At 38.8% G+C, this 15437-nt stretch overlaps 1 protein-coding gene across 11 annotated transcripts in view; it reads right to left on the bottom strand.

Moving 5' to 3' along the window:
• The window catches only part of LOC110384351 (uncharacterized protein), an 81595-nt gene that overhangs the window by 27257 nt on the left and 38901 nt on the right, over nucleotides 1-15437 (bottom strand). For all 11 annotated transcript variants that reach the window (XM_049842602.2, XM_064034683.1, XM_064034685.1 and 8 more), the window contains exons 4-5: nucleotides 11998-12127; nucleotides 662-805 (exon numbers count right to left, since the gene is read on the bottom strand). In XM_049842602.2, coding sequence (XP_049698559.1) covers nucleotides 662-805; nucleotides 11998-12125 — 272 coding nt within the window. In that variant the 5' untranslated portion in view covers nucleotides 12126-12127. The remainder of the gene's footprint in view (nucleotides 1-661; nucleotides 806-11997; nucleotides 12128-15437) is intronic.

The following is a 15437-nucleotide window of genomic DNA, read 5'->3' as shown; positions in this document are numbered from 1 at the left end:
ATACGAGCTTTTTCATTCATACAACAACTTCTACATGCGAACGAAAACTATTAGAAAGTTCGAATTAAAAAGGGCAAATGCTCTCATACCCGGTTTCATTAAATAAACGTTGAGTTTACTACCAGGGTGAGTTTTCCAGCCAAAATTGGATTTGCTTAGTTCATCCGATTTCCTTGTGCAGATTAGAGCGCCACCGACGTGGTTAGGTGCAGTGATAGAAAAACATTATACTTTTCATTTGGTTCGGTATAATTGTAACAGTAGTTCCTTTAAATAAACACAGATTTCAGACTATACACGAAAATCATCACTAATCATTATAATATCACCTGCCTAGCCTTTTCTGCTTAGGCAAGTTATAAAAATTTTATAATTTTCTATGTTTACTTTCAACTCTATGAAACAATGTAACCGATAGATACAACAAAGAGCAGTATACTGACGCTTAACAAAGCAGTGACACATTCACACGGACTCAGCTATAACTAACTTCTTACAAAATAAATCTCAACTTTTACCTGAGTATTACAGTTTTTTTTTAAGTTTTATAGTGTCGTAAGTTGTAGCATCAAGTAAGTAGTATCAAGTTTTGTAGTCTCTTATTCAAGGGGTCCGAGATTCTTACAGCGGTATAGTACCATAACAGAAAATGTGTACATACCTGTCGGTGCCATTGCAGTGCGTAGGCGCAAGATGGTTGTGCGAGTGGTGCGGCGCCGGCGTGGCGGGCGCGTGCGGCGTGTGCGGCGTGCTGCGCCAGCCGCTCAGCAGCGGTGCCTCGCCGCTCGCACCCAACAATTTTAATCTATGACAAAACAAATATTTAATCAATTAAATATGACGTTTATTTAGCAAATGGACGTAGTTATGCAGAAACGTTCCAACCCACTGTAAGTTGAATTTGAGATATAAGCATTTACGCGTTTCAGTTGTATTCTTTTTTATTCTAACTAGTAAAGGCATATACTAGAGGTTTTATTGTTGAATTATATTGAGGATAACCATATGCTAAATTTTAGGCTGTTCAATCACAATAACTCGATTTCGGGTGACTTGTGGGTTGGAACGTTCCTCCATAACTACGTCCAAATATTCCTCAAAAGTCTCTGGGTTCGCGAATTCCACGCTGTACCAAACTTGAAATAGATAATAATTCAATCTTTTTATTTACAACTAGCTTCTGCCCGCGACTTCGTACGCGGATCCAGTCCCTTGTGCCAGCGACTACGGAGTCAGCAAAATCAAAGATCTGAATCGTCTGATATTGAATTTTAAGGGCCCGCTGACTTGAAATCAACGGAATACGCATAACCATTAGAAACGTTCCATATATTTAATTTTTGTACTTCAACGGCAAAAGCACAGCAGACTAAACACAACGCTGCGAACTGAAGCGCAATAGGCGTGACCATAGGGATAAAAGTAGTGATTCTAATTAGTCCGCATTTAAGTTGTGTGTGATAAAAATATTGCACGTATTATTACGTAAAAAAAATTTAATATAACTAAGATGACTAAGTCGTGGTGACTTAGTGGAAGTCGTGGTGGTTTAGTGGGTAGAGAACCAATCTCTCAAGTATGAGCGTGTGACTTTGATTCCAGGTCTGGCAAGTACCTGCCAATGCTACTTTTCTAAGTTCGTATGTACTTTCTATGTATATTTTGGATACCAATGACCGTTATTTGGAGGGGATGTTAAACTGTAGGTCCCGGCTGTCATTGAACATTCTTGGCAGTCGTTATGGGTAGTCAGAAGCTAGTAAGTCTGACCAGTTTTTGTTGTTGGGTTGAGCGGGTAACCGGGTTGTGGAGGTCAGATAGGCATTCGCTCCTTGTAAAACACTGGTACTCAGTTGCATCGTGACTGGAAGTCGACCCTAACATAATTGGGACAAAGGCTCTTGAGATAATAACGACAATAATAATGAGATATAAGCACCGCAGGACATCTGAGGCTGATGACGGGGAGTAGCGACCCCGCGGGGCTATATGTATATGTCACCGTAAGATTACAAACATCGTTAGATTACAATCTATCTCGAGAGATTGTAAACTGTCGAATTATTGTGAACCGTAACATCTGATTACAATTTAACGCATTATTTTTCGCTATATTATAATCTATCGATGAGAAATTGTCAAATTGTCAACTGTCCGAAAGCTCTCCCTGATTGGTCAGTCTTTTTATAAGATCGACCAATCACGACCAGCCGTTCTGTTGCCATGGAGTTCCCGTAGAGTTAGGAATGAATTTGTGTTTGAAGACAAACTACCTAATTATTTTGTTTCTTATAATTTTCCAATTTCATTTAAATAAAACTACTTTTACGGATTTTATCGCGGTCGGTTTTAAACGTCGGGATTAAATAATATAACATAACCGCGATAAAATCCGTAAAAGTAGTTTTATTTAAATGTCTAATATTCGCGTAAGTGTCAGAAATCAATATGTTTCCAATTTCAATTTGTGTTTGAAGAATAAATATTTCGTTACAATTTGTTTTCTCCATATGTCAGGAATATTAATTACATACTCGTACTAAATAATAAATACTTGAAGAATTTTTGAAGAGCATTTATTTTATTTAACTGACACCTCTATTTCATTCCTAACTCTTCGGGAACTCCATGGGAACAGAACGGATTATTGGTCGATCTTACAAAAAGACTGACCAATCAGGGAGAGCTTTCGGACAGTTGACAATTTGACAATTTCTCGTCAATAGATTATAATATAGCGAAAAATAATGCGTTAAATTGCAATCAGATGTTACGGTTCACAATAATTCGACAGTTTACAATCTCTCGAGATAGATTGTAATCTAACGATGTTTGTAATCTTACGGTGACATATATACCGAGTGCTCCAGGGAGAGTATACTGTCTCCCATCTCCGGCCGGCCGGAGTGAACCATGACGGGGGTAGGTCTCACGCCTCTGGCTTGGCTTGGCCGTCCAGAGTGGAGTCGCTAGAGCATGGTTAGTAGCCCTTCTCGGAGGGCAGGTGCGTCCTGGTAAGTGGCGAGTGGGCCGGTGATGCTGGACCCACAGGGAGCGCGTGATCTGCGTTTTAAATCCGCCGAGATATCCTCGCCCTTCAGCCGCTCTGACTACGACTTAATTTTTTGATTCACCATACCTATTTTGTAATATTCATTTATATACATTTCAAGTGTAGTAGGGCTCTTGAAGTTCCACATCAGGTGTTGCAGATCTTCGATTTTTATACGTCAATAGAGTGTGCTTATCAGATTGAACAAATTTTGCTAAAACGTCATACCTTTATATGCTATTGTCTACCTGGGCTCCTGGAGTTCCACATCAGGTGTTTTAGATCTTCAATTTTTATAAGTCATTAAAGAGTACTTATCAGATTGAACAACTTTTGCTAAGACGTCATACCTTTATATGCTATAGTCTAGCTGGGCTCCTGGAGTTCCACATCAGGTGTTCCAGATCTTCAAATTTATTATCTCAGCAGAAAATGCTCATCCCATGAAACAATTTTTGCCATGGCACCAATTTTGTATCTCTTATAGTTTTGTTGGTCTGTTGGAGTTCTGCATCAGGTCTTCAAGTTTCGAAGATAAATTATAGCCTATATGTTGACCAGGTTTAATACCAATACAACAAAGAAAGAATCATTGAAATCCGTTCAGTAGTTCCGAAGATTAGCGTGTACAAACAAACAGACATACAGACATACAGACATGCAGACATACAGACAAACAGACAGATTTTTTTTTTTGGATTTGTGCTCCATTACTGTTTCTAAACCCTACCCAATTATTATTTTTTTAATATATTCAATGTACAGACACACTTTTTTTACAGATTTATTATATGTATATAGATATTTAAAAAAAGAGTTTTTAAAAAAATATGATGCCATTAAAATAATTGGTTTGCAAAACAGTAGTATGTATAATTTAATCAACACACAAGGGTTTACATATCATAGTTCCTACTCCCGAAGTATTCAGTCATCACGATTCACTCTTACCGTAAAATCCAGAACCTACACAATTGAATGTTCACTTAATTTACATTATTGAAACACATTACACATTCATTTCAGCCCCCCTCTTAAAAAACACAATATTCAGTCATTGAATGAAATCAGTATGTTGTTTTAACCGTCAAATCCGTAGCGGACCCCAATCGGGGTCTGAACATCAATGTCACCGTAAGCTCGGTTTAGACCCCAATTGGGGTCTGCGAATCAGTCATATGCTTTCCTAATTATTTACGCTCATATTTATTTTCTTTCCAATCAAACCACATTTGTGAGTACTAAATAAAATAACTAAATAAATTTAAATTATTTTTACGCATTCAAACCTTTCATATTTAGCATCCCGTTAGAAATATACCTTTTTAAAATCCAATCGTAATTACCGGGAATTCTGATCGAACTCGCCATGTTTGTTTACATTAGTTGTTTTTTTAAATTTGAAGACGCATAGACAAGATGGCGACGGTGATAGAAGTTTTGCATCGAATGATCCGATTCGTTAAAATAAAGAATCGATTTAATAATTTTATATTATTTGATATTATAATATTACTAAATTGCACTTTTGTATACTTACCATAATCTGAAAATAAATTAGGAAAAGAAAATTTATTTTGAAAAAAATGCTAGAAAATCAGTGGTAGAAAATACGTTGTAGCCGGAATAAAATAATCTTCGGTTTTTAGGGTTTCTGAAGACGGCAAATGAAGACTTATTTATTTCTTCGGGTGTTTTATGTGCAGGATTCCTGTAGACCTGCCAAACTTAATGGCGATTCGTTACTTCCAACTTTTAACTGAGCGGCAAAGCAATTTGACGAGAGCCGTAGTTAGGTGTAGTTATCGCAAAATTTTATGACGATTTTATTGTTTGAAAGGGCAAATAGTTCGCTGTTCATCGAAAGCTGGTCCAAGAAGGAAAGATGGCCGCCGCCGACTTATTTTAACCGACTTCCCAAAAGCGGAGGTTCTCAATTCGACCATTTTTTCGTATGTTTGTTACGCGATTACTCAGTCATTTATTTATCGATTTTGATGATTCTTTTTTTGTTTGATAGCGTATACTTCCGAGGTGGTCCCATTATCATCAGGTCAGGATCTGATGATGGAACCTTGAGAAATCGAGGGCGACTTTCGAAAGTTGCAGAAATACATAGGTTGAAATCTTATCACTCAGGTGTTTGCCTGGTAGCACTATTCAACAGTGAAGGCTTTGAGCTGACCTGATGATGGAGACCAGTGAAGGTCGAGGGAACTCGACAACTGAATATTTAAACTTTCTCGTGTTTGTGCTTATATTATTCGTATTTACGAGGCCTCTGCAACAGTGAAGGAGATGTAGACGAGAGAAGTTCGGTTGTCGAGTTCCCTCGACCTTCTCTGGCCTCCATCATCAGGTCAGCTCCAAACCTTTACTGTTTCATAGTGTTATCAGACATACATCTGAATGTCAAGTTATAACCTTATCTATGCTTACAATTTTCGAGAGTTGCCCTCGATTTCTCAAGGTTTCCATCATCAGATCCTGGACCTAATAACAAATATGGGGAATATACCCTTTCGACCAAAAACAAACATCCAAAATGAGAACCACCTCCTTTTTGGGATTCGGTTAAAAATATTTGGTGACTTTAAAATCAATCAATTATTATAATAATTGATTGACTATAATAATAATAATTATTATTGTTTCTCATCATCAAATAAGTACATTACTATGGTAGTTACAAATTGCATTATATTTCAGAACACCAGGCTTACCCTCCGCCGAAACAAAAATCTTAGAATTGTTGAGAAATAATATAAGAATAAATTAAAATTCCGTAATAGGTAATAAAAATTCAATTAAAGTTAAAAATTATTACAAATGACGCAACACCAAAATAAATAATACAAATAAAAATTTAATGCTAAAAACTTTCATAAAACTTAAATATCTTTTTTCTTAACAACAAAAACAAATTGAACCTATAATTTAAAATTAATAAATAAAATTGAAATTAGTTGCTATTAAAAAATAGGTATGTATATATAAAATTGGTATTCGATTATTTATAATAAATATCCGATTTAGGTATCGAATGCACACCGCTGATTGAAAAAAAAAATACCTACTCCATTCCAAAGTCTACTTCTCTTTGATCTTGTAAATTGTTCATTTTTATTGTGTATTTTATGTGCTGATTTTTTAGTTATTGTATATAAATAACTGCACGAAATGTATTGCAACGGATTGAAAATGTTATAAATATGACGTTTGTGTTGTGTTTGAGAAAGTGATGCGATTATTTATTGGTAAGTTTTCACCAAATTTGAAATGCCTAACTTTTCGATAGACTTAAAAACACCGTAATTATTATCTTTTTCTGAATTAACTGACCCCATTTGACCTTTGCACGTTGTTGTCAAATAAGTGAGCTCTAAAGTTATAGTTAAAATACTTCTGATCAGGCATTACGGACTTAGAATTCATGTGTTGAAAGTTAGTACAAATGTTTGACTTCCATGTCGCGATTCAAAATATCCCGCCGAATCAACGGTAAAGTCATATGTCAAAATCTTGTCGAGCAGAGGGGTTAAACGAACCTGCTGTCAAACAACATATATTTTCCCGCTCTTCTACATTTTTTTTTTTTGCAGCTTCACAGATTATAGATAATTAAAAAAGGTTTTTTTTAAGCCATCAAGGATTAGGATTAAAAATAAATACGAATTATGTATATATTATTACTACTACTACAATTTTGAAACAATAATAAAATGTACAAATTTGTAACATTTGGTACAAAATAAATAAATAATAAAATAAAATATAACATTACTAACAACCTTTTTTGACTAGCTCGGTACTGGTCTTAACGTTTCAAAACGTCGATGGTATGGCCTGGCCATTAAGACAAAAAAAGAAAATATGAATTTATTTTTAAATTGATGTTTAATGGCATTTAAACATTGTTTGGTTAGTAGTGGCCAGTTCTTTTTACGAAAGAGGTTTTAAGACCGACAGAATAAACATATTAAGTAAGTGCTTATTTTATTTCGCTAATTTAGGTAATTAATTATACATTAAGGATGATTTATCTATATGTGGAGTACATAATATGTTAACGTTAAAATTAAGCCATTTTTTACTTATATAAAACAGCACCAACTTATTTTCGGAAAGTGTACTGCAGAACTTCGAAATACGTACATTGAGATCATACCAAAAATAATACTGCAAGTCAACAAAAGCTATAAATCCGCTCCACATATCCACGTTAAATGAAAAACCAGTCAATAAAGCAGAATACAAAAGTCACCGGCTCGCGCGGTGTTAATCTAAAGTTATGCAGAGATGCGACTTTTTGCCTAGAGGAAGGAATCGTTTGAAGTCCAATCGACTTAGTGGCACGCGAGCGGCTACCGGTAGAAATTGGTTTTCCCAATACGACCTCTGTGGGGGCAGAGCTGTGCTAGAACTGTCGTACCGTAAAATGAGATATAAACCGTTCAAAAATGCGATCGGTTGTATTGCCGCGCCGACAGGCGCTCGCTCATATTACGGCAGGGCTGTCGCCAGCTGCTTAGCTACTCCTTTTAGATTAAATGGAGCGGTATTTATCGGCTTTTCTATCTTTACGTCGGCAACAAACAAAAATCCCTTTTGAAGTGCGTCATTTCCTCAATTCCCGTTTCTTTGTAGCGTAGGGGGGTTTTAAATGTAGATGGTTTACTTACATTATTAATTAAACATACCTACTTATAGCTAAACCAAACTACTTTTTATTTGTATAGGTAAGTTTAAAATTGTTTTGTTTAAGTTGTTTGTATAGGTATTTCACTATCAAATGTTAAGTATATAACCCCACGAGTATGTGCCTTCCCCAAACTCACCCCGTACATGATATGGCAAGACAATGTTTGTCTTACTTTAAATAATGCAGTTTTGTTTTAAAGTAGATGTACGTGAGTCTTTACACGTGAGGGCGGAGGACGGAGGCTCATCGAGTCAACACTTGTGATTAAAGCGGCACTCAAGAAAAGGGCCCTCGCGCTCCTGGGCAAACAAGAGTCAGACCCTCGAACCTCTCCACCGGCGCCTTAATGGAGGTACTGCACGTTTAACCACGTTAAGTAAAGAAAATTAAACCCCACAAAAATATTAAAAATAATACTTTTCAGTCCCAACCATCACGCATTAACAAACCAAGCTTGTCTTTTCAGTCAAATTTTCAGTGGCAACCTTGAATCTATATCTTCGATTGAGGGCAATCATCTCACCCCCCTTTTACAACGGAAAGGAGGGTATTCTGCCTAACCCTTCGCGAAATTAGGGTGCAAATATGTGTTAAGTATTTAATTAAATTATACGCCTATCATTCGATAAGGATTAAGATTAAGCTTTAGAATGTAATTGGTGTAGGTTTCAATCATATTACAGATTTACTAGTATAACGAACTACTCCATAACTAACATAATGATAATACATCTTAATTTAGCAACTTTAGACGTCCAGCAGTTAGCTAAATACAAGCACAAAACATTCACTATTCAAAAGCTATTCCCCCAAACGATAAATTGAGTTTATTGACCTCAATAAAATATACCAAAAGAAATCAACGACGTAATAATTCTTGATATCATAGAGGACGTTAAAAAAATGTGTCCGCATTACATAGCGACTGGAAGTGTTATGATCGCGATAGATCCCCTTTATCGCTCGTCGTGGTTTGTCACATCCAGTGGGGGATATCAAGTATTAAGGGCGTGAAATGCTGAACAGAAAAAGTGACGACACTACATACAGCTGAAACTTTTCCTAGAATAACTTTTAATACTCTCTTAAGCAGTTTTCTTGTTTACATTTTTTGCTGCACGTGGCACGATTAAAATTCCTTTAACTATGCATTTTGACTATAGATGTTGACTTAATTAAACAGAGGTTCATTTATATTAAACCACTTACAATTTTTTAATCGAACTGCCAGCTTATAAATTCCAAATATTTAACAAAAAAGACTGTAATTTTAAAAAGCGCTCGGTACTTAATTAAATACTAGACAGCCCAATTTTGCTTTCGCCTCTAAAAATCTCACGTTAATGATCTCGGGTTTATGAAGCGGAAAATTCGATACCTTATTACCTTACAAGTCGATAATTTTTAGAATAATGATTCAGTGGAAGCAGCCCTCCGTTTGAAACACCCCTGAACGATTGGAAAATGAAATACTTCACAACACCCTGTTTTTCATTCCCGTTTTTAATAGAGATGCGCCCTCTAAACGAAAAATTAATGAGAAAAAAACGTTAATATTTTATTTTTGAAATCCTCTTTGTAGGATGGTAACAGTTAAATGTAATTATATAACTTAAATTGATTTTGGGCATTCAGACAAAGTGTGTTTCATTTTGAGTGTTATGCAGAGTTATGTAATTAATTAATTTAAAACCTTCTGCTGTAGTTCACTCTGGGATGTGATAATCTATTTATAGAACATCACATGTTCGACTAGTTTAGATTGCTCAAAATTTACTCGTAGTGCCTAAACTCAAAAACCAAATTGTTAGAAATTATAGTACGCATCATGTAAAAAGAACGCTGGAAAAAAGTGAAGAGGGTGTGTTTGCACATAAGTACACTCGCCCACGAAAATACTACTCCTATTGATTTTATTTTTAACTAGCATTTTGCTCGCGACTTCATACACCAAATAGATTTCACTTCACGTCGACAAATAGCTTAATGCACACCTAGAGATGTAAAGTGACCGTCACGTTATATGTGACCGATTAATCTGACCGAGCATATTGGACATTTATCCAATTTGACCGGTCACTTATTGTCATTTATTGTCAGCAACGTCAGAATCGTTTTTTTTTGTTTAAAAATAGAATTTATTAGAAATAAACGTTTTTTCTTTCTTTATTTTATAAAACTACGGAAGTTTTAGAATCATCGAAGGTAACCAAATGTCATTCATCGATCTTTAAGATAAGATTTCGCCCGGCGGGAGATATCGTGCGGTGTTCCGCAGGGGTCGGTTCTGGGCCGCTCTTGTGGAACATCGGCTACGACTGGGTGCTGCGCGCCGACCTCCCTAGCGGCGTCAGCGTGGTCTGCTACGCTGACGACATGTTGGTTCTGGCACAAGGGAGGTCGCACCAGGAGGCGGCCGAGATAATGACGCGCGGGATTGCGACGATCATCGAGAGAATCTAGCTGCTGGGCCTGGAGGTGACCTTGCACAAATCCGAGGCCATGTGCTTTCATGGGCTTCGGAACGCGCCACCTTCAGGCTCCCAAGTCACGGTGGGGGGGGAGGAGGGGGTTCACATCGGCGTCGAGAGGGCGATGAAGTACCTAGGACTCGTCCTCGACAGCCGGTGGAACTTCGTTGAGCATTTCCGACGTTTGGGCCCACAACTGGAGAAGGCAGGTGCTGCCTTCAAACGGCTCCTGCCCAATCTGGGAGGCCCAAACGCCCCCTGCCGTAAACTCTACGCGGGGGTCATGCGGTCCATGGCCCTTTACGGGGCCCCGGTATGGGCACGTTCGGTACGGCCGCGTGGTGTACACTACCTGAACGTGCCCTAAAAGGTGATAGCCATTAGGCTAATCCGGGGGTACCGTACGATCTCCCGCGAAGCAGCTGGCCTACTTGCTGGACTGCCACCGTGGGATCTCGAGGCGAGAGTCTTCTTGCGCCTGTACGACTGGCGCGAGGAGACACTGCGCCGGGGGGAAACTCCGCTGCCGCGGCAAGTTGTCGCGCAGCGGGCGGAGCTCCGGCGCGATCTCATGGTGGCCTGGAGGGAGCGACTGTCACAACCCAGTGCAGGGCACGCCACCATCGTGGCGGTAAGTCCCCTCTTTGAGGAGTGGCTCGGGAGGAGTCATGGCGCCCTCACGTACCGCATGACGCAGGTGCTCATCGGACACGGTTGTTTCGGGAGGTACCTGTACCGAATCGGTCGTGAGGAGGCACCCGGGTGTCACCACTGTGCGGACAGCCCCGAGGACACGGTGGACCACACAGTCCAGGTGTGCCCCGCATGGGAAGGGCACCGCTGGGTCCTCGTCGAGGCTTTAGGCGGCGGCGACCTCTTTCGTCCGGCCCTGATCCAGGCCATGGTCCGGGGCGAGAGGGAATGGGATGCCGTCGCCTCCTTCTGCGAAGCAATCATGCTCGAGAAGGAGGAGGCGGAACGCCAGAGAGTTCGCACCTCTCATCCCAGCCGCCGTGCTGGACCAGGTAGACACCACGGGCGCCGGGTGTCGCGAGATGACTCCCGGCCACCGTAGGTGTGGGTCTGTGGGCGGTGAGTTCCGGTGGCTCATCGTCCCTCTGTCTACTTAGACGACAGACCCGTGTCGACACGCGCTCCTCAAAGAGATGTCAGCAACCCCAGAGGGGCCCAGTTGGGCCTAGGCCTGCCGGGGCTGCGGGTTGTTCGAAAGAGTTACCGCGGCTCTGGTACATAAAAGGCCTACGACGGAACACGACGGTTTTTAGTCAGTAAGAGTCTGACACTCCCTCACCGCTGCTAACCCACAGCAGGAGGGGTCATTTGATGATTTTTAACGTCGATAAAAAAAAAGAGATTTCGCCGACACTCTATGATTAATGATTTGTCAGTATACATCAATAAAAATAAATACGTACTTGAGAGTCTATCTTTTTAAAAGGTTATCTATGCACTATGTTGGTTTAGAAAGGCAATTATAGGTATTATTTCACATTCATAATGTTTTTAATTTGCTTGAGACGAAAATAATAATTGTACCAAGTAAAAAATACTTATTTAATATATCTGACCAGTCTGACAATAAATGTCCAATGTGACCGGTCATTTAATAGTAATTGACGGTCACTTATCGTATGTGACCGTCAGTTTACAACCCTATGCACACCTCTACAACCAGCGTTCCTTTCACATGACACTTACTATACCTTTATTCAGCATGCAATAACAAATGATGGTGATGATAATGTAGTTACCTAGCTTTATGTGCGCGTCTGGAGCGCGAGGAGAGGTCCAACTCGCTGGCGGCCGAGCATGCGGTGCCAGCCTGCAGCGAGCCTCGGGAGCCGCCCAGCCGACGCGAGCCCAGCCGGCACGTCATCATTTCTGTGTAGCAAAGGATACATTCAGTACATTGAAAAAATATATTTATATCAAGAAAGTAAAATAACTTAAAGAATGAATTGGTGACGTCTTAAATCATTTTGCAAGAACCCAACCTCAAGGAAGGGTTATGTTAAGTACCTCATCATATCCTCCAAACACCCAAATTGATTTCAATAGCTAAGATATAATGTACTTAATTTCTTTCTCAGATCACACTCATCTATAAACACAGAAGTGCCAAATTCGGTTTCAGGATAGTAATAGCTGTTACCATCGTGTTAATTATAATCTTATTGTCGTATTGAAGGAATGATCATTAAATTATAAATGGCTCGTTGTACCTGTTACTACAACAATACGCGCCACTAATGTCAATCGTATCACATTTCTCAGTCCGTTGTGCCCAATCAATCTACATATTATGATGTCTAAACACGCATAAAGTCTACTATCTCTCTTGTCCATCGGACTTACATAGTTCTTCCGTTGAATAAATATATACGTATTCATAAAACAAAGTTTTCTCATGAAAGTAACTGAAAATTGACATAAAAGTCGTCTTATCACAAGTTAAGCAGTATTTAAGTACTTATTCTCTGTAAACAATTAAGAAGATATGAGATAACATTGAATTTTATGATGAGTTCAATTCGCTGCGGTGCAAAGGGCCAACCGCTCTCCAATGGGGAAACAATAACGATAATAAAACGGAACCATCTTGCGAAACGAATAAAATGAATAAAGCGTAAATCGAATGAGGCTATTGTTGCGTCCCTATTCTTTTTATAAACTGCCCGCCACGATTTGTTCATTGAGGCGCCCACTTTCTGAGAGTTCCGGTCCAAATTACGACGTTCGAAAAGAAACTCCGACGTACTTCGTTCAGAAGTTACCTAACGAACTAAAAATAAAATGAAAACTCGATGCAATCGGGCAGCTGGCGCAACTATAGCATACATAATGGGTAAAGAAATAGGCTCATCACATCGCAGCCCGTGAGGGTAATATAACAACTTGATAGAAGCTATTTATACGGCGCTGTTCACAGTATGACGTCATAGCACAAAGCGATATCGTCAGTAGTAAATAGTAGCGTAAATGCGAATGTACGCGGATTGTTTCGTTCCGGCAGGCGGAGGTTTTGGTAAATTTTAATGGTATGTTGCGTCGCAGTGCGGAAACCTGCAACTTTTTGGCATGCTTATCATATTCACGGAGCTTATTTTACCTTTTGTTTCAATGATAGTCGCAATATGCACGTATTTTCTAAAAGGTTTATATTTTTAATCCACCTTGATGGCTGTCAATGTCATGCTATATTTTAATGAAGCAAGCAATATCATGCTATAAACTTGCACGACGAAGAAAATTTACCTGTTTCCATCACGCTTGCGTCATAGGCTCAGTTAAGTTTATTTCTTAGAGCAAATGCAATCATTTCAGGCCATTTCTGCTACGCCAAAAACCAAAATGCAGTACCAGCAAACAGCCAAACTATGGGTAATCAAGTTATCGTGGAAATACGGTCAACAACGTTCAAAATACTCTATCGTCAACATCAAGCCAGACGGTCTCGGAGCGATGCCACTAAAGGCCAATAAATAATAAGCTTGCCAGTTTGCCGCGTCATCGCGTCGATAAGCATCGAACAATGCTCCATTCTTGCATAATTAAAATTATTGAAGTTTTTATTAATGCTAATCGAATCACCCATTCATTTATTTATGGTTAAAGTGTCTCAGCAAATCCTTAGGTACTATTATTCTAAGTTTGATGGAATACATTTAAATGATTTGGAATACAGTAAGCCTATCTCTTTCTTCCTTTTCTTTGTGAAATCCTCTCTGGATTAGACTACTTCTTATTCTGCTGGGGCTTGACAGTACAGAAACCAATATTTTCTGTTCTTTAAAACATAAACTATTGTTGAGTTTGAGTGATTTATTTTGACATTCTTTTGAGCAGATGTTTAACACGCTTGTGCCAACCCCGAGGAAAATAAAGTGAAAAGGTGAAAACTAAAGCGAAACACTACTAACATCGCCCGAACGCCTCTCAAACGATTCCAGTTCGGAAACGTAGTTCTCGCGTTCAAATAATTTTCTATTTCCGCACCAAAAGAAAAAACAGTATATTTTGGTTTCTCTCGCCACAATATTCACGGCTAAAATACACTTTTGGACGTTTGCATCGTTAAGCGAGCTTCAGGATATAAGAAGTTTGGGAGTGCGCGAGCTTTATCTTGGGGAAACTTGGGAAAGCGATCACACCGTGTTATGTAACAAGATTATTAATATTTTAAACAACCTTCCTAGTACCTCAACATTATTTATAAATTGATACACATTTTTATTCTATCCCGTTCTTTTTTTTTCAAAATAAATGTTGATTAAAACAAAATACCACCAATATAAAAACACTGCTGTTACAAAACTATAAATATTTGTTGCTTTCATTGCAATTCGATACACTAGTGTATCACAACAATCAGTATAAAACAATAACATTCTTTTAATCAGGTGTATTCTGTTAAATAACTAAAAAAGTTTTTATAGTGAATGAAAAACCCCTATCCTACCTCTATCCTAACTATGACGAATGAATCGTAATTTTGTTTCATAATGTCTATTTCGTGGTTAAACGGCTGAACCCATGTAGACCCATGCTGATCATAAAAAATAGTTATATAATAAAAAAATAAACATAATTTCAATAGTAAGCAAGAATACGTCTGGACATTTTAACTAGAATAAAACATATTGAAGTTCGATTCATCGGCGTAACTGTACTCCGTGTGTCATATCTTTTCTTACACCCTTATATGAACGTCGCCGGGGGTGTACTCTAAAGTGGCGTCAACCAGTTGTGATAACGTACATAACCCGGCGCCGGGGGCACGCCGCACTGCGACGCAACACATCATTAAAATTTACTGGAATCTGTAACGTGCGAGGATCGCCGATCCAAACAAACAGATACACACACCAATTAGAAGCACGGCCTAGCAGTGTACTGCTGTTAAGCGGGTAAAGACGCGCTTACACCAAAACAGAGGGATTTAGCGAGATTGATATCTGGATCACTGCATACTTTGCAACCCACCCAAATATTCTGATTTATGTCGTAGCTTCACGAAAGATTTCTGAAAAAGTTACAGCCATAAATTTTCTATAGTTTGAAATTGTTGGTTTTAAACCATGAAATTGTTATTTAGATTAAGATTCTTACCGTAACGTTACAGGGCTTCGTTTAATTTAGGTAATTACTTTTGCAATAAACTACTCCGCGGAATACACAACGACATGGGACT

Source organism: Helicoverpa armigera, chromosome 5 (genome assembly GCF_030705265.1).
Source record: "Helicoverpa armigera isolate CAAS_96S chromosome 5, ASM3070526v1, whole genome shotgun sequence".
NCBI lineage: Eukaryota > Metazoa > Arthropoda > Insecta > Lepidoptera > Noctuidae > Helicoverpa > Helicoverpa armigera.
This window is presented reverse-complemented; position numbering and strand designations above follow the sequence as displayed.